This window comes from Malaclemys terrapin, chromosome 17 (assembly GCF_027887155.1).
Source record: "Malaclemys terrapin pileata isolate rMalTer1 chromosome 17, rMalTer1.hap1, whole genome shotgun sequence".
Classification (NCBI taxonomy): domain Eukaryota; kingdom Metazoa; phylum Chordata; order Testudines; family Emydidae; genus Malaclemys; species Malaclemys terrapin.
Window position 1 is genome coordinate 410,490 of NC_071521.1, and position 22,481 is coordinate 432,970.

A 22,481-nucleotide genomic window follows, 5' to 3' on the forward strand; every position below is an offset into this window, starting at 1 on the left:
TGGTCCAAGGGCCTCATCTGGGTATGGACATTTTATGGCAGGCCATGATTGCTCACAAAATTGGGGGTTGGGGTGCGGGAGGGGATGAGGGCTCTGGCTGGGGGGGTGGGCTCTGGGGTGGGGCCGGAAATGAGAAGTTCAGGTTGCAGGAGGGGGCTCTGGGCTGGGGCAGGGGGTTGAGGGAAGGGGAGAGGGCTCAGCTGGGGGTGCAGTCTCTGGGGTGGGGCTGGGGATGAGGGGTTGGGGGTGCAAGAGATTGCTCTGGGCTGGAACAGAGGGGTTCAGAGGGCGGGAGAGGGATCAGGGCTGGGGTAGGGGGTTGGGGCGCGGGAGAGGGTCAGGGGTGCAGGCTCTAGGTGGCGCTTACCTCAAGCAGCTCCCAGAAGCAGCGGCATGTCCCTCCTCCGGCTCCTATGCGGAGGCGAGGCCAAGGGGCTCTGCATGCTGCTTTACCGCGTTGTATCCAAATTCGTGTGGAGCCCTGGGCCCTTTAAAGCGCCGCCCAAGCCTCGCTGCCAGAGCTCTGGTGGTGATTTAAAGGGCCCAGGGCTCCCCGCAGTGGCTGGAGCACCTGGCCCTTTAAATCACCGCTGGGGAAGCCTGACAGTACTGGCTTACTTTAACCTCTGGCTATAACGCGGTTTCACCTATAACGCGGTGAGATTTTTGGCTCCAGAGGACTGCATTATATCAGGGTAGAGGTGTATATGGTAAAAATAAGAAAGTAAGCAATTTTTCAGTAAGTGTGTGCTGTGACTCTTCTGTATTTTTATGTCTGATATTTGTAAGCAAGTAGTTTTTAAGTGAGGTGAAACTTGGGAGTATGCAAGACAAATCAGGCTTTGGAAAGGGGTACATTAGTATGGAAAGGTTGAGAGCCACTGTTATGGAGTATTATGAAAGTGATGCAATTTAAAAAAACAAACCTGAGCACTTATCAGTGCTTTTGTGCCTTTTCATGAAGTTTTAAATACCAACCACAACTGCCTAAAACTATTTCTTACATTCTTGGAGTATTGTGTGAGAATTTCTTAATAACTTGAACTCAAGAAATGGCTTTTAGTCTTATCTAAGAAATCACTGCCCAATGCAGTACTGAAATGGGGAAAAAAGCAGAATTAGCTCTGTATTTCCAGTGGCCAAAATATTCTAACTTGGTTGCCTGAAGTTAGACATCTAAATAAATGCCAATTTTTCAGAAATTTTGAGTACCCACAATTCCTATTGATTTCTGTCCGAGCCTGGGATGGTCAGTATCTCTGAAAGTCGAGTCATTTTTATTTGTGTCTAAATATGGATTTAGGTGTCTGGCTGTAGATACCCAAGTTTGAATATTTTGAGCAGTCTGTTTATGCTGATAGTCTTCCTCAAAATGCAAATAGATAAATTCTCCTCTCTTCTGATGGTTCTTGGTTTTATTTAATTTACTTTTTGTTTTATTTTTTACCTCTTATGTTTTTTGCGTGAATTTAGTGATGATGAAAGGGACCAGGTTTGACAGCCTTGGAGACTGAGCAGGTACCGCAAGGATAGTTGCAATGCAAGCATCCCCATGTGGTCTTGCCAATTTTCCTCAATCCTGATCTGAAGAATCTACTTCTAGGGATGAGAGGGGACTTCATTCACCATGGCCCGTTCAGTCACTGCCCTATTGACTGAGGCTACCAACAAGGCTGTCAGTTGGTACCAATTATGGTGGTTGTTTTTGGGATGTGGACACTGGCCTCTGGGAATTGGACTTGGTGTCCATCAAATCATTTCACTTAGGTCACCAAACAGCTGTCATTTGGTAACAGCTTTTTGTCACTACAGATCTGGGATAGGTCTGAACTGGTGGTATGTGTATGTATGTATAATATCCCTATGGGTGCTCCCCTGTAGATGCGCTTGCATCCCTACATTGCTGATTGGAGAACTTTGGTAGCAGTGTCCATTCGGCCCGCACATCCACTATACTCCCTCGTGCCCCACCAGGAGGCTAACCAGCTTGTGTGGGTGAACCCCCTCCTCAGTTCCTTTTCAACCGCCCCTGGCTAGAGACGGAGTCATTAACAGTCTGTTTGTGATCGTTATCTCTATTCTTTTCATTAGCATTTTTAGTAGCTAGTTAATCTTCCCTCCTTCCTTAGCTGTACATTTTCTTTATTTTGTCTTTTAAAAAAAACACTTTTAATTTTCCCCCTTTGTAGGGGACCCTTTCCCCACAGCAGGGTATGCCTGGCTCACCAGGCTACAATAAGTGCATTCTATGTAAAGAGGCCATCCCTATGGCAGATAAACATATACGCTGCCTAGGGGAAGGTCACATTCCTCAGAAGTGTGGTCTCTGTCAACAATTTAAACCAAGGTCTCGTAAGGACATGGAACTGAGACAAAAAATCAGCCTGATGGCGGCAGCCCGGCAGCCTTCCCTTGACCCACACTGGGAATCACCTAGAAGATTTGAATCTTCCCCACAGCCCTCGATGTCCAAGGACTATGGGTCGAAGAAATCAGCTGCAGATCCCTCATGAGAGGTATCTAAAAAGAGATATGTGAGCCTTGAGCTAGCCGAAAAGGATCACCAGCATGCTCGGAATCGTTGGTACCAAGACCATCCAAGCAGTAGCGTAGCTAGTGGGGTGCAGGGGAAGCAGCCGCTTCCCCTCATCACATTTTTGAAACGTGGCGCCTAAAAGGGCCCCGCAGCTGTCCACCCCTTCCCTAGCTCACTTCCCCCTCCTCCCCTCTCCTGAACACTCCGCCCTCCTGCTCCTCCCCCTCCCATGCTTCCCGCGAACGTGTGATTCTAAAAACAAGCAGGGGGCAGGCCGGTGGCAGCAGCAGGTAAACTGGGGGGAGGGAGATGCGAGAAGGAGGGCTCCGGGGAGACGAGGCGAGGCGCAGTGTGGCCCAGTCTAGCCCTGGCCGAGCGGCTCCCACTGGCCCTGGCGAAGTGGCTCTGGCTGGCCCTGGGGCACCGGCCCGGTCCCGGCCCTGGTGGCTCCGGCCGAGCACGCTGGCCCGCTCCCGGCCCTGGCGGCTCTGGCCCGGCTTGGCCCCAGTGGCGCCGGCCGAGCACCCTGGCGGCTCCGGCCCCAGCAGCTTCAGCTCGGCCCGGGCCCCGCAGCACTGGCCCGCTCCCGGCAGGGTTACCATTCATCCGGATTCCCCTGGACATGTCCGGCTTTTTGAGCTAAAAATAGCGTTCGGGGGGAATTTGTAAATGTCCGGACTTCTCCCCTTTCCCCCCCTCCATGCAGAGGCGCACGGCTGACAGGGCAGCCAGCAGGATGGTGCCACTTACATGGGACTCCAACAGCCAGAGAGAGCCCCTCCTCTGCTTCCCCTGCAGCAGAGATCACTCCCTCCCTCCCTGCATTTGCAGATCGCCTCCGGCAGTCTGGAGCTCCTCCCCCGCTCCTCCTCCCTTGCTGCCCAGCGTGCCGGGACGAGCGGCAGCGTAAGGGGGCCAGGGGGTCGGAGAAGGGGCAGGGAGGTTCTGGAGGGGGCAGTCAAGAGACGGGGGGGTCGGGAGTTCGGGGGGGCTTTCTGGGGGGGTTGTGGGTAAGGTTTTGGGCAGTCAGGGTACAGGTAGGGGATAGGGTCCTGGGGGGCAGTTAGGGTGGCTTTCCCCCCACCTCTGCCATGGGGAGCCCTCCGGCCTCCCCAAAGGCTGTGCCTGCTGCTCTGCCGGGGGGAGCTGGCAGCCCCAGCTAGCCCTCGCCGCCAGCCCATCCCCATTCACCTCCCCCTGGACCGAGCCCCTCGGGGGGGGGGCGCAGCATGGCCGCAGCTTGACTGGAGGAGTGGAGGAGCTGGGGGGGGGGCCGTGGCGCGGCCGGAGGAGCCAGTGGCGGGGGGACGCGCTGAGGAGCCAAGGGGGGCGTGGCCAGAGGAGGAGCCAAGGGGGGGTGCCTTTTTTAGGTTTGCTCCCCCTGCACTTAGGACCTGGCTACGCCACTGCGTCCAAGCACGGTACCCATAGCTCACAAGGATCTGGAACAGTAGGTACCACTGATGGATGAGGACAGGAACAGGGTGCACACTGTTAAGACGATGCTTCTGGTATGAGCGGTACCTTCAGCACTGTCAACTGTGAGCCACCCAGCACCAGAGCAGTCAGTACAGGCATGATCCCCAACTCCCTCCGTATCAGCACCAGGTTGGTCAGGACCGCAAGAGTTCCAGCATTAAAGAGAACTCAGGGTATCTGATATACCAGAATTTCCCCCTTCTTGGCATTGGGGCTCCAGTACCGAGTCTCCTCCAGATACTGGAGTCTTTGGCACCATGCCATGCATCTCCACTTTCTAGTGGTGACTCAGACAGTGAGCCAGAGGAGGTCATCTCTCACCACTCCTCTTATGCTCCATATAGTGCCCGTTATAAGGGGCTCCTCAGTCATACCCTGAACTTACTCCACCACCACCATGGTACGGCCAGCCATGGGCACCGCCACTGGGCTCTATCCACCGCCCCAGTGGCCTTACTGGTATCCTTGGATGGCATATAGACCTCACACCTTTTAGACTTCCAGCTTGACTCACTGTGAGCCTCTGAGACATTCTCCCTCGGCCACAGCATCCAGAACCTCTGAACCTCCGGAGGAGATCATGAAGGAAGAGGAGGGCGGATTTGAGGAGGAAGTTGCATCAAGAACCAACATCTCCTTCTCCTCTTCAGATGAGGCAGTGATGTCCACCAACAATTTCTGGTTTTCCCAGGATTTAGCTAAAAGGGTAGCAGACATGCTGCAGATGCCCCTGGAGGAGGTAAAAAAAATACCCATCACAAGTTCCTTGACATCTTACACTTTCCTCATCCTCTAGAAGAGACTCTTCTGGACCTGGCCAAGACTATCTAGCAAATCCCAGCATCGGTGATGCCTACTTGTAAACAGGTTGATAAAAAAAAATTACATCCTGACTTGGGAAATGAAATTCCTTTTTTCTCACACTCCCCCTAATTCCATTGTCGTCAATGTGGTAAAATCTTGGGCCTGCCAGCACCAAATGAGATGCACTCCTTATGACAAGGATTGGAAACGCCTAGACGTCTTCAGGAGAAAGGCCTACTCCTCTGCCAGATTGCAATTTAGAATTGCAAATTATCAAGTTTTAACAGCTAAATATGACAATATCAATTATACAAAGCTCAACACTTTTATTGATCAGCTCCCAGAGTCACACTGTGACCAGTTGGAGCTATTATCCATGAGGGACAACTAGTGGCCAAAACAGTGCTCTAGTCAGCCTCAATGCAGCTGACACAGCTACCCACTGCAGTGGAGATGGACATGTGGCAAGCACCTTGGTTATAGCTATCTGACTTCCCTAAGGAAGTGCAGATGACCATAGAAGACCTTTCCTTTGAAAGCACCACATTGTTCGGTGAAAAGATTGATGTGTCCCTCCATATCCTTAAAGATTCCAGGGCCACTCTTTGCTCATTAGTGATCTATACTCCTGAATAAGAGACGGTTTAGTCCACAACCTCAACGTAAATCCCACACTTCACAATTCCAAATCCAGCGTTTGAGTCTCAGAGAAAGAAATCCAGTTTTTCCAACACCTTTCCTCGTCCCACTTCAGAAACCCTTTTCACAAGAGTTTACTAAGACAAAAAACAGATCTCTTCTGGTTAGGAGCCATAGAACTAGTACCTCAACATCTGCGAGCCAAAGGTTTTTACTCTTGTTACTTCCAGATACCCAAAAAGAAGGGAGGTTGGAGACCCATACTGGACCTCAGAGCTCTAGACAAATTTGTCAAAGCTCAAAAATGTAGGTTGGTCACACTAGCAATGATTATCCATCTCTGGAACAGGGAGATTGGTTTTCAGCCCTTGACCTACAGGATGCACTCAAATATCAGCCAGACACTGCCTCCAATTCCTGGGGAATACAGCCCAGCAGTGATACTTCATGCTAGACTTCACATGTTGTGCCTCCAGATATGGTTCATCTTGGTCTACAGATCAAAGAGAGACAGATTAGACAAACCTCTGTCACTATTCACCAAGGTAAAAAACTCCCTGGATTGGTGGAAAAATCAAGCAAATGATTGCAGTGGATCCCCTTTTCACCATCATTATGTCTCACCACGGATACATCCCTCATAGAATGAGGTGCACAGCTAAATGACCTTACAACACAAGGCAAATATCATCCACGGACATGTCCCTCCACATCAGTCTCCTCAAGCTCAGGGTGGTCAGGAATGCCTGCACCCATTTTCTCCCACTGATCAAGGGAACATACACAAGAGGCTTAACAGACAACATAGCATTATGCACTACATAAATTGGCAGGGAGGAGCCAGGTTGCCCTCCCTTTGTGCAGAAGCACTAAAGTTATGGAACTGGTGTGTTTCCCACAACATCACATTATCAGCGGCCTACCTTCCAGGCGTACAAAAGTCTTAGTCACAAATTCCCACACAATCACAAATGGGAGATAAGTCCAGCAGTGTTTCAGGACTTATTCAGGCGGTGGGAGACACGGACCTGTTCGCCACTTACCTGAACAAGAAATGTCCACGCTACTGCTCCAGCACAGGGATAGGGCAAAATTTATTGGGCGACACACTCCTCCTTCTGTGTGACAGGGACCTTCTCTATGACTTTCCCCCATTTCTTCTGCTATCAAAAGTCCTATTAAAAATAAAAAGAGAAGGAACACACATCATACTGACTGCTCCCACCTGACTGAGACAGACTTAGTACCTTTATCTGTACAAATGGTGACATGCCCACCGATCTCTCTCCAACCCACGCCATACCCAGAACGAAGGACGCACTCTACATCCCAACTTGAAGATACTCCGCCTCAAGGCTTGCCTCTTTTATGGTTCCAGTGCATAGAAAGGTCCTGCTCAGTAGGTACAGAAAGTGTTACTACACGGTAGAAAATCCACTACATCATACTTACCTGTAGGAGTGGTTTCAGGTTTGGTGTAATTCCCAACAAATTTCCCCGACATTTGCTACTTTTCCAGTGTTCCTAGACCATGTACTGACTCTCAAAAAATTAGGATTATCTCTCAGTTCGCTCAAAGTCCACCTTGCGGCTATAGCAGCCTTTCATCAATAACTAGAGGGATACTCAGTGCTCTCACACCCAACCACAAAATGATTCCTCAGGGATATAGTAAAACTTCCCCCAACCCAGACATCCCACCCCAGCATAGGACCTAAACCTAGTACTGAAAAGCCTGACTAGACGTCTCTTTGAATGCATGGATACTTGGTCAATCACATACCTGTCGATGAAGACAGCCTTCCTGGTGGTGATCATCTCAGCAAGAATAGGGGAAATAGCAGCACAGATAGCACCCTCCCCCTCAATCCACAATATTGTTTCAGGACAAGTCACTCTCTGACTGCACCTGAAATTCATCACCAAAGTGACTTCCCCCTTTCACATAAACCAACTGCTTCACTTCCCAAGCTTTTACTCCAAGCCTCACCGTGAAAACAGGGAGGCTATACTGCACGCACTAGACATTAGGAGAGTCCTGGCTTTTTACCTGGATAGGACAAAGGCTTTTAGGAAATCTCCTATGTTCTTCCTTTCTATTGCGGAGAGATCTAAAGGTTCAGCGCTTTCAGCCCAGAGACTCTCCAAATGGATATGGAACTGTATTAAACAGTGCTATCAGGTTTGCAACATAACACTTCCATCCCCTATTCGTGCTCACTCCTGAGGTCTGTCTCCTCCTCCATCGCCTTCCTCAAGAATGTCCCTATGTCAGAAATCTGTATAGTGGCAATCTGAGTGTCTGCTCATACCTTCACAGAGCATTATGCAGTTACCAGAGACTCCACTTCTTCTTCGAGAGATGTCCCTGTGGGTGCTCCACTCTAGGTGTTGGTGCGTCCCTGCGCCTTCACTCGGAGACTTTTCGTAGCAGTACTCGTACTGGCCACACATGCGCAGAGGCTGCCCCCCGCAGTGAGTCTAGGATAATAGTGCGCATGCATGGCCAATCTCCTCAGTTCCTTCTCTACCGTCCCCGGCCTGAGACGGAGCTCAGCAGACTCGTTAGGAAATCCCTCACTTTGTTACTATTACCTGTTCTAGTAGTTAGTTTGTTGTCAGTTCTTGTTAGTGTAGCTCATTAGTTCTTTTATCTGTTAAAAAAAAAAAAAAAATTCTCTCAGCCGCAGCCGCTTCTACCATGCCTGGCTCCACAGGCTTTAAGCGCTGCTCTACGTGTAAGAACGCTATTCCGCTCTCTGATGGCCACTCTCATTGTATAAAATGCCTGGGGGAAACACACATTCCCCAAAAATGTGCCCACTGTACCAAACTCAGTTCCAGGGCACGAAAGGACAGGGAGCTTAAACTGAAACTGCTCCTCCTGCAGAAGTCTATCGGGTCAGTTTCAGACCCAGGAGCCGACTCCAGCTCTACTGCCCGCCACAGCCCCCCTGCTTCAAAAAAACCGAAGAAAGCTACAAAAAAGGGGCAGCCCTCTCCAGCAAAGAAGTTGGTGAGGCACAAAAGTGCCTCAGGCAGGTCAACAGTTTCCCTGCCTGTGTTTCCTCGCCTCAGCACTTTTGAAGAGCCGGGCTCCTCAGGCACCGCACGAAAGCCGCCTCAGGCTGCGGCGGCGGCGCGAAGCTCCGGTGCCGAGGCTTCAAGCTTTCAGTTGCCTGCCTCGTTTATGGCACCGTTCGGCACCGAGACGAACACGGTGCCGACATTTCCAGCCTTGCCTGATCCTGTGCGGGCTGATATTGTCCCCCCGGCACCTACCACGGCACCGGCAATCGCAGCACAGGCTGACAGGGAGATCAAAGGAAAAACCCCTGCTCAGAGGAATGTTCCCTCAGGGCAACTTCCTCCTCCGCAGCTTTCACCTCATGCAGGAGCCTCACCTTTTCAATTCACTCAGACAGCAGATCTATTGGTCTCACCTATTCTGCAGTCTCCCCTGATAAATGCCTGTTTTTCTCCAATGCTGGATTCAGGATCAGAACAACCTTCCTCCAGTGAGGAGGAAACTGATCCACAGGCAGTTTTTTCTCCTTCTCAAGACTCCCAGACCCAGATCAACAGGGGTTACAAAAAAACTACCTCAGCCTGTTCTCAGTATCCTGCACCATGGGGAGTGAACCCTTGGATGGCAACACCTATGCCCTACCCACCACCTTGGCAATGTTGGGCACCATGGGCATCGTACCCCCGAGAACACATGCGCTACGGCACTTCGACCAGGTGCAACACCGGTTTAGCACTGCCTCGTGACGGACCTGCCAGTGACATAAGATACCAGGCAGCACCGTCACACTCCCAGGAACAACTGAGTCCTGCTCCTATTCCAGCAGAGTCCGACGTAACGCTTGAGGAAGCCTTACTTCCCCTTCCTCCAACCCTGTCGGATGACTATGCCAAATTCCAAGACCTCTTTAAAAGAGCTGCAGGTGACTTGAAAATTAACTTAGAGGAAGTCACTGAACAACGGCATGAACTAACAGACATTTTGCAGCCCTCTTCTTCCTCTAGAGTGGCATTACCAATCAACATAGCCCTTTTAGAACCCGCTAAATCCATCTGGCAGAATCCAGCCACTAGCCTACCTACCTGTAAACAAGCGGACAGGAAGTACTTCATTCCTTCAAAGGGCTCTGAATTCCTTTTTACCCATCCAGCGCCAAACTCATTGGTAGTGGACGCAGCAAACCAGAGGGCCAAACAACAATACGCCCGCTCCACCCCAGCCAACAAGGACAGTAAACGCCTGGACCTCTTCGGCCGTAAAGTATATGCATCCTCGACGCTACAATTTCGCATAGCTAATTATACCGCAGTCCTTGCAAAATATGACCACAAAAACTATAATAAATTCATGGATTTTATTGATCACATCCCAGAACAGAAGAAACAACAATTCACAGCTCTGGTTTCCGAGGGACAAACCATATCACGCACCGCTCTCCAAGCGGCCCTCGATGTAGCTAACACTGCAGCAAGGTCGACCGCCACAGCAGTGGTCATGCGACGAGGTTCATGGCTCTCTTCCTCCTTCTTCCCTCGAGAGGTCCAGAGCACCATTGAAGATCTTCCCTTCGATGGGGAAAAACTTTTTGCCTCCACCACAAACGACATGCTGCATTCGATGAAGGACGCAAGAGCAACCCTCCGGTCCCTAGGCCTCCAGCCACCTGCGACCAGAAGACAATATAGATATCAACCTTATCACCGACCACGCTACCCCACATTTTCACAACACTCCTATAGACCACAGGAACAACAACAGCAACAACGACGCCAAAGACCAAGATTCCAGCGTCGTCGTCCTAATTCTACAGGGGCGCTGCAACCCCCTCCAACTAATAGGCAGATTTGAAGCATTGGTTGAGGGTTTAGAAAACAGCGTTCCCACTTCAGCCGGCACACCTATCTTTGGACACCGCCTACGACCATTCTCTCATCAATGGCAGAAAATTACATCCGACAAATGGGTCATAGAGGTAGTTACAATTGGATACGCCATCCCCTTCCTCTCCCTCCCTCCCACCCACCCACCCTCCCCGTCCCTCTTCAGGGACCCATCTCACGAGCAACTACTCTTCCAAGAAGTGCAGCATCTCCTTCAACTGGGAGCAGTAGAAACTGTGCCAGAACGACACAGAGGGAAGGGTTTTTACTCCCATTATTTCTTAACAGAGAAGAAAAATGGGGGATGGCGACCAATCCTCGACCTCAGGCGGCTCAACAAATTTGTCAAAAAGCAAAAGTTCAAGATGGTCACTCTCACCACTATAATCCCAGCGCTGGAGCAGGGCGACTGGTTTTCAGCCCTCGACCTACAGGATGCCTATTTTCATGTGACTATACACCCATCCCACAGACGATTCCTACGCTTTACTCTCGGCTCCACACATTTCCAATACAGGGTTCTCCCTTTCGGACTGTCCATGGTCCCCCGTGTTTTTTCCAAGATCCTAGCCGTAGTTACAGCCTACCTCAGAAAACAAGGGGTCGTAATATTTCCTTACCTAGACGATTGCCTCCTCAAAGCTTCAACGTTCGACGAAGCTCTCCGATCCATACGGCTTACCATCGATTGTTTCCTATCTTTAGGCCTGCAAGTAAACAAAAACAAATCCACATTATACCCCACCCAACATCTGGAGTTCATAGGGGCATACCTCGACTCCCGGACGGGGTTGGCATCTCTCCCACCAGCTCGCTTCAATTCTATAAGTCAACTAGCCACAAGGATTCGCAACAGTCCCCAGGTGACTGTCCGGGACTGCCTACAAATACTAGGTCACATGGCCTCGTGCACCTCCGTCGTTCAAAATGCACGTCTATATATGAGGTGCTTCCAAGCGTGGTTGGCCACGGTGTACAGGCCGAATGTGCACCCTCTAAACAAGACTCTCTCCATACCTGCCCGAGTCAAAGATTCTCTACAGTGGTGGACAATTCACTCCAACCTCTGCTCTGGAGTCCCCTTTCTTCAGCAGGCTCCATCCCTCATACTGACGACCGATGCATCTCTGACAGGATGGGGTGCACACATGTCTCACCACACAGCCCAGGGGCTTTGGTCTTCAACCGAGACCTCTCTCCATATAAATGTCCTAGAACTTCGAGCCATTCGCAATGCATGCCGTCAATTCCTACCACTGATCAAGAACCAACACGTACGCATAATGACAGACAATATTGCATGCATGTTCTACGTGAACAGGCAGGGGGGAGCTCGATCCCAGTCCCTGTGCACAGAGGCTATGAAACTCTGGAACTGGTGCATTGCGAACAACATCCAGGTATCAGCGGCCTACCTTCCTGGAGTGATGAATACCACAGCGAACGAACTAAGCAGACGTTTCCCGTGGGATCACGAATGGGAATTAAACGAGCACATCATTCGCGACATATTCCGCATTTGGGGCTACCCAGTAATAGACCTCTTTGCAACTGCAAAAAACAAGAAATGTCCCAATTTTTGCTCCAGAGCAGGGCTAGGCAAACATTCCCTGGGAGACGCATTCATGATCCCATGGCACCAAAACTTACTGTATGCGTTTCCCCCGATACCGGTTCTGAACAGGGTCCTGATAAAAATACGAACAGATGGAGCCAAAGTGATCCTAATTGCCCCATCATGGCCCAGACAGCCCTGGTTTCCGTTTCTCACCAAAATGTCCATTCGACCACCAATCCCCTTGCCTCTCATTCCGAACCTCCTATCACAACAACACGGCCGTTTTCTCCACCCCAACTTATCCATGCTCCACCTCAAAGCATGGTTCCTACATGGTTCTCCCAAAATAAACTAGATTGTTCTGAACAAGTTCAAAGAGTGCTCCTGCATAGCAGAACACAATCTACTCGCACCACCTATCTATGTAAGTGGAAACGATTCACACACTGGTGTTCAACTAAACAACTTAGTCCCACGTCAGCACCTCTTCCGCTCATACTTGACTACCTATTGGACCTTAAGCAATCCGGCCTTTCTTCCAGTTCCATCAGGGTCCATTTAGCTGCTATTACAACTTTTCATGACAAAATTGAGGGTACTTCCGTATTTGCTCATCCTATCACCAAGCGCTTCCTCAAGGGACTCCAAACCCTATACCCAGACATAAAACCACCCACCACCCCGTGGGACCTTCATCTCGTTCTCTCTTGCCTAACCCAACAACAATTTGAACCCCTAGCCACGTGTTCCCTTTTACACCTTTCGATGAAAACAGCATTTTTAGTGGCAATTACCTCCGCCAGGCGGGCAGGAGAAATAGCAGCTCTTATGGCAGACCCACCATATACGATATTTTTCAAAGACAAGGTTACCCTCAGGTTACACCCCAATTTTCTTCCTAAAGTACACTCCTCGTTCCACATTAATGAGCCGATTCACTTACCAACCTTTTTCCCGAAGCCACATGCGAACTCGTTCGAAGCCTCAATGCATACACTAGATGTACGCAGGGCCTTGTCCTTCTATTTGGATAGAACCAAACCTTTTAGAAATTCTTCCAGACTTTTTGTTTCCATCACGGAGCGTTCCAGAGGTACACCTATTTCTACCCAGAGACTTTCGAACTGGATTTCTCAGTGCATTCGGTTGTGCTATCAGATGAAGAAAGTTACACCTCCAGACGGCATCAGAACACACTCCACTAGATCTATGGCTGCCTCTGTAGCATTCTTACGCAAAGTTCCCCTGGCTGATATCTGTAAAGCAGCTACCTGGTCCTCTGAGCACACTTTTGTTAAACACTATGCCCTTACTCAAGGCCCTCTATCTGATATACGTTTGGGCAGGGCTGTACTATCAACGGCGTTCCTATCAGATCCGAAGTCCCTACCTCCTTAAGATACACGGCTTTTAAGTCACCTAGAGTGGAGCACAGGGACATCTCTCTCGAAGAAGAGGAGGTTACTCACCCTGTGCAGTAACTGACGTTCTTCGAGATGAGTGTCCCTGTGGGTGCTCCACTACCCACCCTCCTCCCCTCTACTTCGGAGTTGGGGTAGCCTCCGTTGTAGAGAAGGAACTGAGGAGATTGGCCACGCATGCGCACTATTATCCTAGACTCACTGCAGGGGGCAGCCTCTGCGCATGTGTGGCCAGTACGAGTACTGCTACGAAAAGTCTCTGAGTGAAGGCGCAGGGACGCACCAACACCTAGAGTGGAGCACCCACAGGGACACTCATCTCGAAGAACGTCAGTTACTGCACAGGGTGAGTAACCTCCTCTTCCGATGCCATCTTCAGTTCCACAGTATTGTCATCTATAACTGACTCGACTCTGAAGCCCCAGTCCTCCAGTAGGAATACTGCTCGGGAGTCCCTAACAGTGGGAGCACCTATAGGGGACATAGGTCGAAGAAGAAGAGGAAGTTACCATGTGCAGTAACGATGGTTCTTCAAGATGTGTGTTCCTATGGGGGCTTCACAACTCACCCTCCTCCGCTCTACTTTGGCGTTCTTGCCAAGGACTCCACAGTAGAGAAAGAACGGAGGGGGTTTCACCCATGCTGTCTGGTTAACCTCGTGGCAGGGCACAACGAGGATAGTGCATGTCGGACACTATTACCAACGTTCTGTGATCCGCAGCACAGGGACACAAGTGCACATGCAGTGAAGCACCCATAGGGAGACACATCTCAAAGAACCATTGTTACTGCACAAGGTGAAAAGAAGAACAGGAGTACTTGTGGCACCTTAGAGACTAAGGTGCCACAAGTACTCCTGTTCTTCTTTTTGCGGATACAGACTAACACGGCTGCTACTCTGAAACCTGCACAAGGTGAGTAACTTCTTCTTTCCAGGTCCCATTATCAACTGCCTGAGCTGTACAGACCCACTAAACAAGGATGGGTGTGTGTTGGGGTGGGGGGCTTCAGGGCAGAGGGCTGGGGGGTGCAGGGCAGAAGGCAGGGGTCTGGAAGGGATATGCCCTGTTCCACCCCCTTCCCCCAGGCTCTGTCCCTACCTCTCTCTGCCTCATCTACGGAGCTGTGTGCACGCTGCCGCTCTTCCCCCTCCCCCTTGCTAGGGCCATCAACTGATTGGCCAGGGAAGGAGAGGAGGTGGGGGAGGAGGGAAGCTTGACTGGCGCAGAACCAAGCTTCTACCTCCTGCCCCCGCAGAGGAGAGCAGTGGGCAGGGAGGCTGAGGGGGGCTGAGGGCCGGGACCGCGGTGGGGAGCTGCGTGCCACTCAGAATCGGCTCGCGTGCCATGTTTGGCATGCGTGCCGTAGGTTGCCGACCCCTGGTCTAGTATAATCTAGTGCAGCAGTTCTCAAACTGTGTGTCAGGACCCCAAAGGAGGTCACGACCCTCTTTGAATGGGGTCACCAGGGCTGGCTTAGACTTGCTGGGGCCCAGGGCTGAAGCCCAAGCCTCACTACTGAGGGCCAAAGCCCGAGGACTTCAGCCCTGGGCAGCAGGACTCAGGTTGCAGGCCCCGGCCTGGGGCTGAAGCCCTTGAGCTTCAGCTTTGGCCCCCCTGCCCGGAGCGGTGGGACTTGGGCTTTGACGGGCTCAGGCTTCGGTCCCCCGTCCCGGGGTCGTGAAGTAATTTTTGTTGTCAGAAGGGAGTCGTGGTGCAATGAAGTTTGAGAACCCCTGATCTAGTGCATCAAAAGATTTCATACCATGCCCCTCACCATACTGATTCCAGTCCAGTATCCATTATAACTAGTTTATAGTTTTGATTGTGCTACTTACAGAATTTCATGATTATTTATTACATACTGCACACCACCAATAATTCAATTTTTATTTTTGTATAATTTCAACAGATAAAATCTGTTTATTGTAAAGCATTTTTATCTATTTAAATTTTCACAATTACGCATAATTATGGGTTTAAAGTATTTTTGGTTAGCAATTTAAATATTCGCAGTTGCAGGAAATTGAGGGTCAGACAATAATTATTTAATGTCAGTAGATGTTGAGATTCAAAAAGATAAAGCTTTATAAACCACTAAAACACAAATTTTATATTTTTCCTAGCGCTGTCGATTAATCGCAGTTAACACACTAATTAAAATTGCGCCTAATCGCAGTTTTAATTGCACTGTTAAAAAGTAGAACAATTGAAATGTATTAAATATTTTGGATGGTTTTTCTACATTTTCAAATATATTGACTTCAATTACAACACAGAATACAAAGTGTACAGTACTCACTTTATATTATTTTTATAACAAATATTTGCACTGTAAAAATCATAAACAAAAGAAATGGTATTTTTCAATTCACCTCATACAAGTACCGTAGTGTAATCCCTTTATCGTGAAAGCGCAACTTGCAAATGTAGATTTTTTTTTTGTTACATAACTGCACTCAAAAACAAAATAATGTAAAACTTTAGAGTCTACAAGTTCATTCAGTCCTATTTCTTGTTTAGCCAATTGCTAAGAGAAACAAGTTTGTTTACTTTTACGGGAGATAATGCTGCCCACTTCTTATTTACAATGTCACCTGAAAGTGAGAACAGATTTTCGCATGGCACTTTTGTAGCTGGCATTGTAAGGTATTTACATGCCAGATACAACTTAGAGAATTTTTCACTTGACCACAGCTCAAAGAGCTGGTCATGCTTAGACCACCATTCCAGAGGACATGCTTCCATGCTGATGATGCTTGTTTAAAAAAAAAAATGTGTTAATTAAATTTGTGACTGAACTCGTTGGGGGAGAATTGCAAGTCTCCTGCTATGTGTTTTACCTGCATTCTGCCATATATTTCATGTTGTAGCAGTCTTGGATAATGACTCAGCACGTTGTTACTTTTAAGAACACTTTCACTGCAGATTTGTTAAAACGCAAAGAAGGTACCAATGTGAGATTTCTAAAGATAGCTACAGCACTTGACACAAGATTTAAGAATCTGAAGTGCCTTCCAAAATCTGAGAGGGACGAGGTATGGAGCATTCTTTCAGACATCTTAAAAGAGCAACACTCCGATGCAGAAACTACAGAAGCTGAACCACCAAAAAAGAAAATCAACCTTCTGCTGATGGCATCTGACTCAGATTATGAAAATGAACATGCGTTGGTCTGCACTGCTTTGGATCGTTATTGAGCAGAACCCATCATCAGCATGGACGCATGTCCTCTGGAATGGTGGTTGAAACATGAAGGGACATATGAATCTTTAGTGTATCTGGCATGTAAATATCTTGCAACACCAGCTACAACAGTGCCATGCGAACGCCTGTTCTCACTTTCAGGTGACATTGTAAACAAAAAGGGGGCAGCATTATCTCCTACAAATGTAAACAAACTTGTTGTCTGAGCGATTGGCTGAACAAGAAGTAGGACTGAGTAAACTTGTAGGTTGTAAAGTTTTACATTGTTTTATTTTTGAATGCAGTTATTTTTTGTACATAATTTTACATTTGTAAGTTGAACTTCCATGACAAAGAGATTGCACTATAAAAATAAAATAAATAATATTTTTCAATTCACTTAATACAAGTACAGTAGTGCAAATATTTATAATAAAAAATAAATATAAAGTGTGCACTGTACACTTTCTATTCTGTGTTGTAATTGAAATCAATATATTTGAAAATGTGGAAAATATCCAAAAATATTTATATAAATAGTATTCTATTATTGTTTAACAGCGCGATTAATTTTTTTAATTGCTTGACAGCCCTAATTTTTAAATGTGAAGCTGACAAAGTAAATAGCCTTAAATCAAAAGTTCATACCTATATTTACTATTCATTTGCTAGTCCATTTGTAAAAAGCCTAATTCAAAAGTCTAAATCACTAGATTTTGACTGTAATAAGTTCTTGAGCAGCATTTTTTTTACTTTGCCTGTCTGTAAATTTCATTTATCATCTATGGAAATATATTTTCATTAATTTGTGTGTATACAGTGAAATAAACATTATCTACATTCACCAATAAAAATTTAATCCTTCTAAACCTATTTATGGGCATTCCAGATACTGAATTTAGTTGCAAAGAATCAGTTGAGGGTTGCAGTCTGAGAATTTCTGATGACCATACTTTATAAAAATTTCCACTTTCTCCAATGTCCATTTTCTCTCATTCCAATAATTCTCAGTTCTTAATTGTAGCCCTATTTTCCAGGGTATTGAAATCTGTTCAGCAATGCTTTATTGTCATACAGGAATTAATTAAACCTGGAACAACTGCCAGATTGGTTTCATTCATGTTTTTAAATGCTAAGATCCCTGAGAGGGACGATATGGGTGCTTATGGTCTTTCCAGCCTCCCAGTCATGGTGTGCAATGTTGGGTTTTTTTGTTTGATGTTTTACAAAGTTTCCTTTTAGAGCTGGCATTTTTAGCACTGCCTGGTGGCTCAGCCAGCTCTGCTGAAATACAGCCTATTTCTTCCTTGAATTCTGGTCCCTATGTGTATTCACTTTTGGTACACATGTGCTCCATATGCCTGAAATTGGATATTTCTAGCAAGTAGCATCCATTGCTCAACGCCTCTGCAGTTGCTTTTTTCGTGGTCCATACCAAAGCTATAAGGGGTGGTGCAGACTGATGCCTCTCCAGGTCCTTTTTTACCACCACATGGCCTTAGTAGGAATCCTCCAGTGTCAAGAACTGATCCTCATAGGCATTCTTTTCTGTAAATATTTAGAAGTTTTATGTTGTTAGTTATCGTTAGATAAGTAATTTTTAAGTTAGAATCTCCATCCGGAGAAATCCTCTGTCAGTGCAGAACCTAGATTATGACCAGGCTCCCAGGCTTTAAGAATTGCCTTTCCTTCCCCCACTCCTTTTTGATCAGCGACAACCACCAGTGCTGCCTTTACTGCCTTGAAGAAGCTTATATCTCCACTAAGTGCAGTGTCTACTGCTCTTTTCTCAGAAAACATGGCAGGCGCAAGAACTCCAACTTCAGAAGCACCTAATGGAGCACACTGTGAGGCCTCAATCAGATCCAGGCAAGGTGATCCATCCCTTCTTCCATTCCTTGTAGGCATTTTGCTTTCTCTTAATAATCTGTTTGAGATGCTTGTTCATCCATTTTGGTCTGCAGCCCTTCCCTAAAATGTTTTCCCCTTTGCTTGGGTTTCATAGTTTCATAGCAATCAGGCAAACTTCCTACCGGTTTTCTATCTGAAGCCACATGCAAATAAGGAAGGGCAGCTTCTTCACTCATTGAATGTTAGACAAGCCCTAGTGTTCTACATAGAAAGGACTAGATCATTTGTAAATTCACCCAACTGTTCATAGCAGTAGCTGACAGGATAAAGGGTCTCCCTCTCTCTGCTCAGAGAATTTCATCCTTGATCATATGTGTTAGGATCAGGCGGGTTTTCGGCCACCAGCTAACCTAACTGCTCACTCCACAAGGTCACAAACATCGTCAGTGGCATTCCTAGCACAAATCCCTATTCAGGCATTTGCAGAGCAGAGATTTGGTCATCAGTACACACATTCTCTTCTCATTATGCCATCACTCAACAGTCCAGGGACGATGTTGCAGTCAGCATGTCCATAAACTTTGATCTTACCACCTATGCAACTGCTTGAGGGAGTCTCCTACAGTGGAATGCACATGTGCAGTCATTCAAAGAAGAAAAAACTGTTATTAACCTTCCGTAACTGTTGTTCTTTAAGATGTGCTGCACATGTGCATTCTATGACCTGCTTTCTTCCCCCTCTACATCAGAGCTAGCCAAAAAAGAAGGAACTGAGGTGGGTGCAGGGTCAGCTGGGGGCTTTATACTGGTGCTGTGAGCATGCGGCACCAGAGGGGGCTTGAGCCACCCCAACAGATACTACTGAGGGAAAATTTTCTGGCGACTGTGCTCGGGATGTGCATACACCTACAACACATCTCAAAGAACAACAGTTATGAAGGTTAGTAACTGTTTTTTCTAGGGAAGGTCAAGGCCATTCTCCAGCAGCACTGCTTTCCTTCTTTCTTGGACAGACCACCTAAACTATGCATTCCTACCTGTCCCACCGCTTCCTTGAGTATTACAGAAGTCGAGGTGATAAAGCATGAGTCAATTTCATCATGCCCAGATGGACCAGGAGGTTCTAGTTTCCAGTTCTCCTGTACATGTCAGCCTGACCACCAGTTGGCATTAATTCCTTTCCAGACCTCTTGACTCAAGAAAAAGGCAAGATCCGACATCCCAACCCAGAATTCATCATCTCACAGGTTGGTATTTGGATGGGCATCGGATCTAGAATGTTCTTGTTCCCAGAACGTGCAAGTCATCCTTATTAATAGTAGAGTGGACTCTGTGATAAATGAAGGGGGGAAGTAGCTCCCATTTATGGACACCCAGCCAGCGAGTTAGCTATAAAGTCCCTCTTGGTGGCTGTTCTCTGCTTGCTTTACCAGTAAAGGGTAAAAAAGTCTCCCTGGCTAGGTAAAAGAAAGGGACTGGGCACCTGATCAAAAGAGCCAATGGGAGGGCCAGAACTTTTTAAAATGGGGGAGGGGGGAATTCCCTTTGTCTGTTGTTCTCTGGAGAGAGGGGACAGAGCAGGGCAGGGCTGAAGCTATGCTGTGAAAAGCTTTAAAACCAGGTATGAAAAAGCATCAAATCATACCTCAACCCTACTTATCTGAAACCCCAAATATGTAAGTAATCAGGGAATGTCCAGGAAGACGCGATTAGGGTTTTTCTTTTATTTCTTATTGGCTTGTGGACTCCTCTGTGCAGGGCGGAGGGATAGCTCAGTGGTTTGAGTGTTGGCCTGCTAAACCCAGGGTTGTGAGTTCAGTCCTTGAGGGGGCCACTTAGGGATCTGGGGCAAAATCAGTACTTGGTCCTGCTAGTGAAGGCAGGGGGCTGGACTCAATGACCTTTCAAGGTCCCTTCCAGTTCTAGGAGATGGGATATCTCCATTAATTAATTAATATAAAAAATTTTATAAACCCCAGATGGCTTTTTTTGCTTGTAACATTTAAACTAAACCTCAAGAGAGCTATCTTAATGCTTAATTTTTGTTATTGCTTTTTTTTAATCTAGCAAAAGCCTAAGTTCCAGATGTATTTTCTTTCTTTTTGTTTTTAATAAAATGTACCTTTTTTATGAACAGGATTGGATTTTGGTGTCGTAAGAGGTTTGTGCATATGTTGTTTAATTAGCTGGGGGCAACAGCTAATTTCCTTTGTTTTCTTTTTGAGCTCTTCCCTGGAAGGGAGGGGGTGTGTGAAAGGGCATGTGGGTACCTCACAGGAAGGAATTCCCAAGTGAGCCTTCCTGGGTTCCAAGGAGTTTTTTTGCACTTAGGTGGTGACAGCATCTACCCATCCAAGCTCAGAGAGAAACTGTGACCTTGGGAGTTTAATACCAGCTTGGAGTGGCCAGTATTAATTTTTAGAATCCTTGCGGGCCCCCACCTTCTGCACTCAAAGTGCCAGAGTGGGGAATCAGTCTTAACAGACTCCATGAGAAAATGTCTCGTCAAGTGGAAGCACTTCTCTATCTGGGCCCAGCAGCTCTGTGAGTCTCCTGACTCAGCAAGTATACCTGATATCTCACATTACCTTCTTATGCTCAAGAAGTTTGGCCTTTCCCTTAGCTTCATACAGGTTCACCTAACAGCAATCAGCACATCACCCTCCATCAGACAGCTACACTGCCTTATTCACCCAATCACCTCCAAGTTTTTAAAGGGTTTTAATTAGAACTTTCCCACGAGTAATAAAACCAACCCCTCAATGAGATCTTAATTTAGTGCTTCCAACTGTCACTGTGCCACCCTTTTAACTTGATGCTTTACCAATCTATGAAGATTCCCTATCTTGCTGCTATCATCTCAGCCAGACAAATACATGAGTTAGGGGCCCTAATGGCAGACTCTCCTTATACTACATTTCATAAAGACAAGATCTCACTACAACTACACTTGAAATTCACCCTTAAATCAGTTTAGGAATTTCACATAAACCAGAATATGCACTTACCTGTGTTCTTTCTGAAGGCCCACACATCCATCAAAGTAAGGAAACTTCGTCTCCACGATGTGAGACAAGCTGTAGCCTTTTACCTACAGAGAACAGAACAAATCAGTCACCTAGACTGTCTCTGGCAATAAGTAGAACGAGTCCAAAGACAAGCTATTTCCTCCCAGAGGATCTCAGAGTGGATCTCTGGTTGCATTCTATGTTGTTATCTAATGTCTTATCACACACAGGGTATGGGCTCACTCTACAAGAGCAAAGGCAGCCTTACTACCATTACTCCAACAAGTACATCTGCTTGACATTTGCCAGGCAGTGATGTAGAGTTCCAACCACACATTCATGAGACATTATGCCTTGGTTCAAGCCTTCTCTGCTGACACATCCTTTGGGATAGTGGTTCTACAAGCAGCCATACCAGCTACATCCTCGCATCCTCCTTTTCTCTGAGTACTGCTTGTCAGTCACTCTCAGTGGAATACACACAGAGACCAGCACTCAAAGAAACAAGGGAATGTAAGTAGTCTTCATAACTGGAGTTCTTCAAGATGTGTGGTCCCTATCTGTATTCCACTACCTGCCCTCATTCCCCTCTACTTCGGATCCTCTCTGATCTGCAGTAAGAGGAACTGGAGAGGTGTCAGTCCACACCATCCTTTATGCCCTCAGTCTGGAACGCGAGGGGAACAACTACATAGGCGCAGACAGACACTACTTGCTAGAACTCTCCAGTCTCCAACACATCAGCGCACAGTGGAATACAGATAGGGACTACGGATCTTGAAGAATCTACAGATTTCCAGTTATGAAGGGTAAGTTACTTCCCGTTTCTAAACATTTGTGTTTCCAAATAAATTCGATTACTACATTATGATGTTACTATCGAAAATATTGTTTGGAAAACTAATCTAATCCCTTACTAAGAGTGGCTTTACAATGAGTGCCAAATAAAGGCATAGCTACAGAAGGCTACACTTGAAAATGACAGATTTTGTTCTGAGCTGCAGGAGTGTATCTCCACTGACTCTGGGACAAAGTGTTGCATTTTTCTCAAAAGCAGTTTGTAATAACTTCAGTATCCAGTCTGCCCACTAC

General features: G+C 47.3%; 1 protein-coding gene and 1 long non-coding RNA gene across 13 annotated transcripts in view; one reads left to right on the forward strand and one right to left on the reverse strand.

Annotated features, from left to right (window-relative positions):
• GARNL3 (GTPase activating Rap/RanGAP domain like 3) overlaps nt 1-22,481 on the forward strand; it is a 216,171-nt gene that overhangs the window by 169,506 nt on the left and 24,184 nt on the right. Inside the window, exons 24-25 of one of the 12 annotated variants that reach the window (XR_008442641.1) lie at nt 18,324-18,404; nt 19,348-19,628. The exons of 10 other annotated variants lie outside the window; for them this stretch is intronic. Coding sequence is in view for 1 of the 2 variants with exons in the window: in XM_054007561.1 (XP_053863536.1) it covers nt 18,324-18,404; nt 19,348-19,575 (309 nt within the window). In the remaining variant the exon portion in view is untranslated. Of the gene's footprint in view, nt 1-18,323; nt 18,405-19,347; nt 22,367-22,481 lie in introns of those variants that run through there. One more of the 12 variants, XM_054007561.1, reaches the window with a different exon arrangement.
• On the reverse strand, nt 9,827-11,332 carry LOC128825253 (uncharacterized). Its single transcript, XR_008442643.1, has 2 exons — nt 10,987-11,332; nt 9,827-10,149 (listed from the first exon to the last, which is right to left on the reverse strand). It is a non-coding gene; the product is annotated as an uncharacterized LOC128825253 (long non-coding RNA).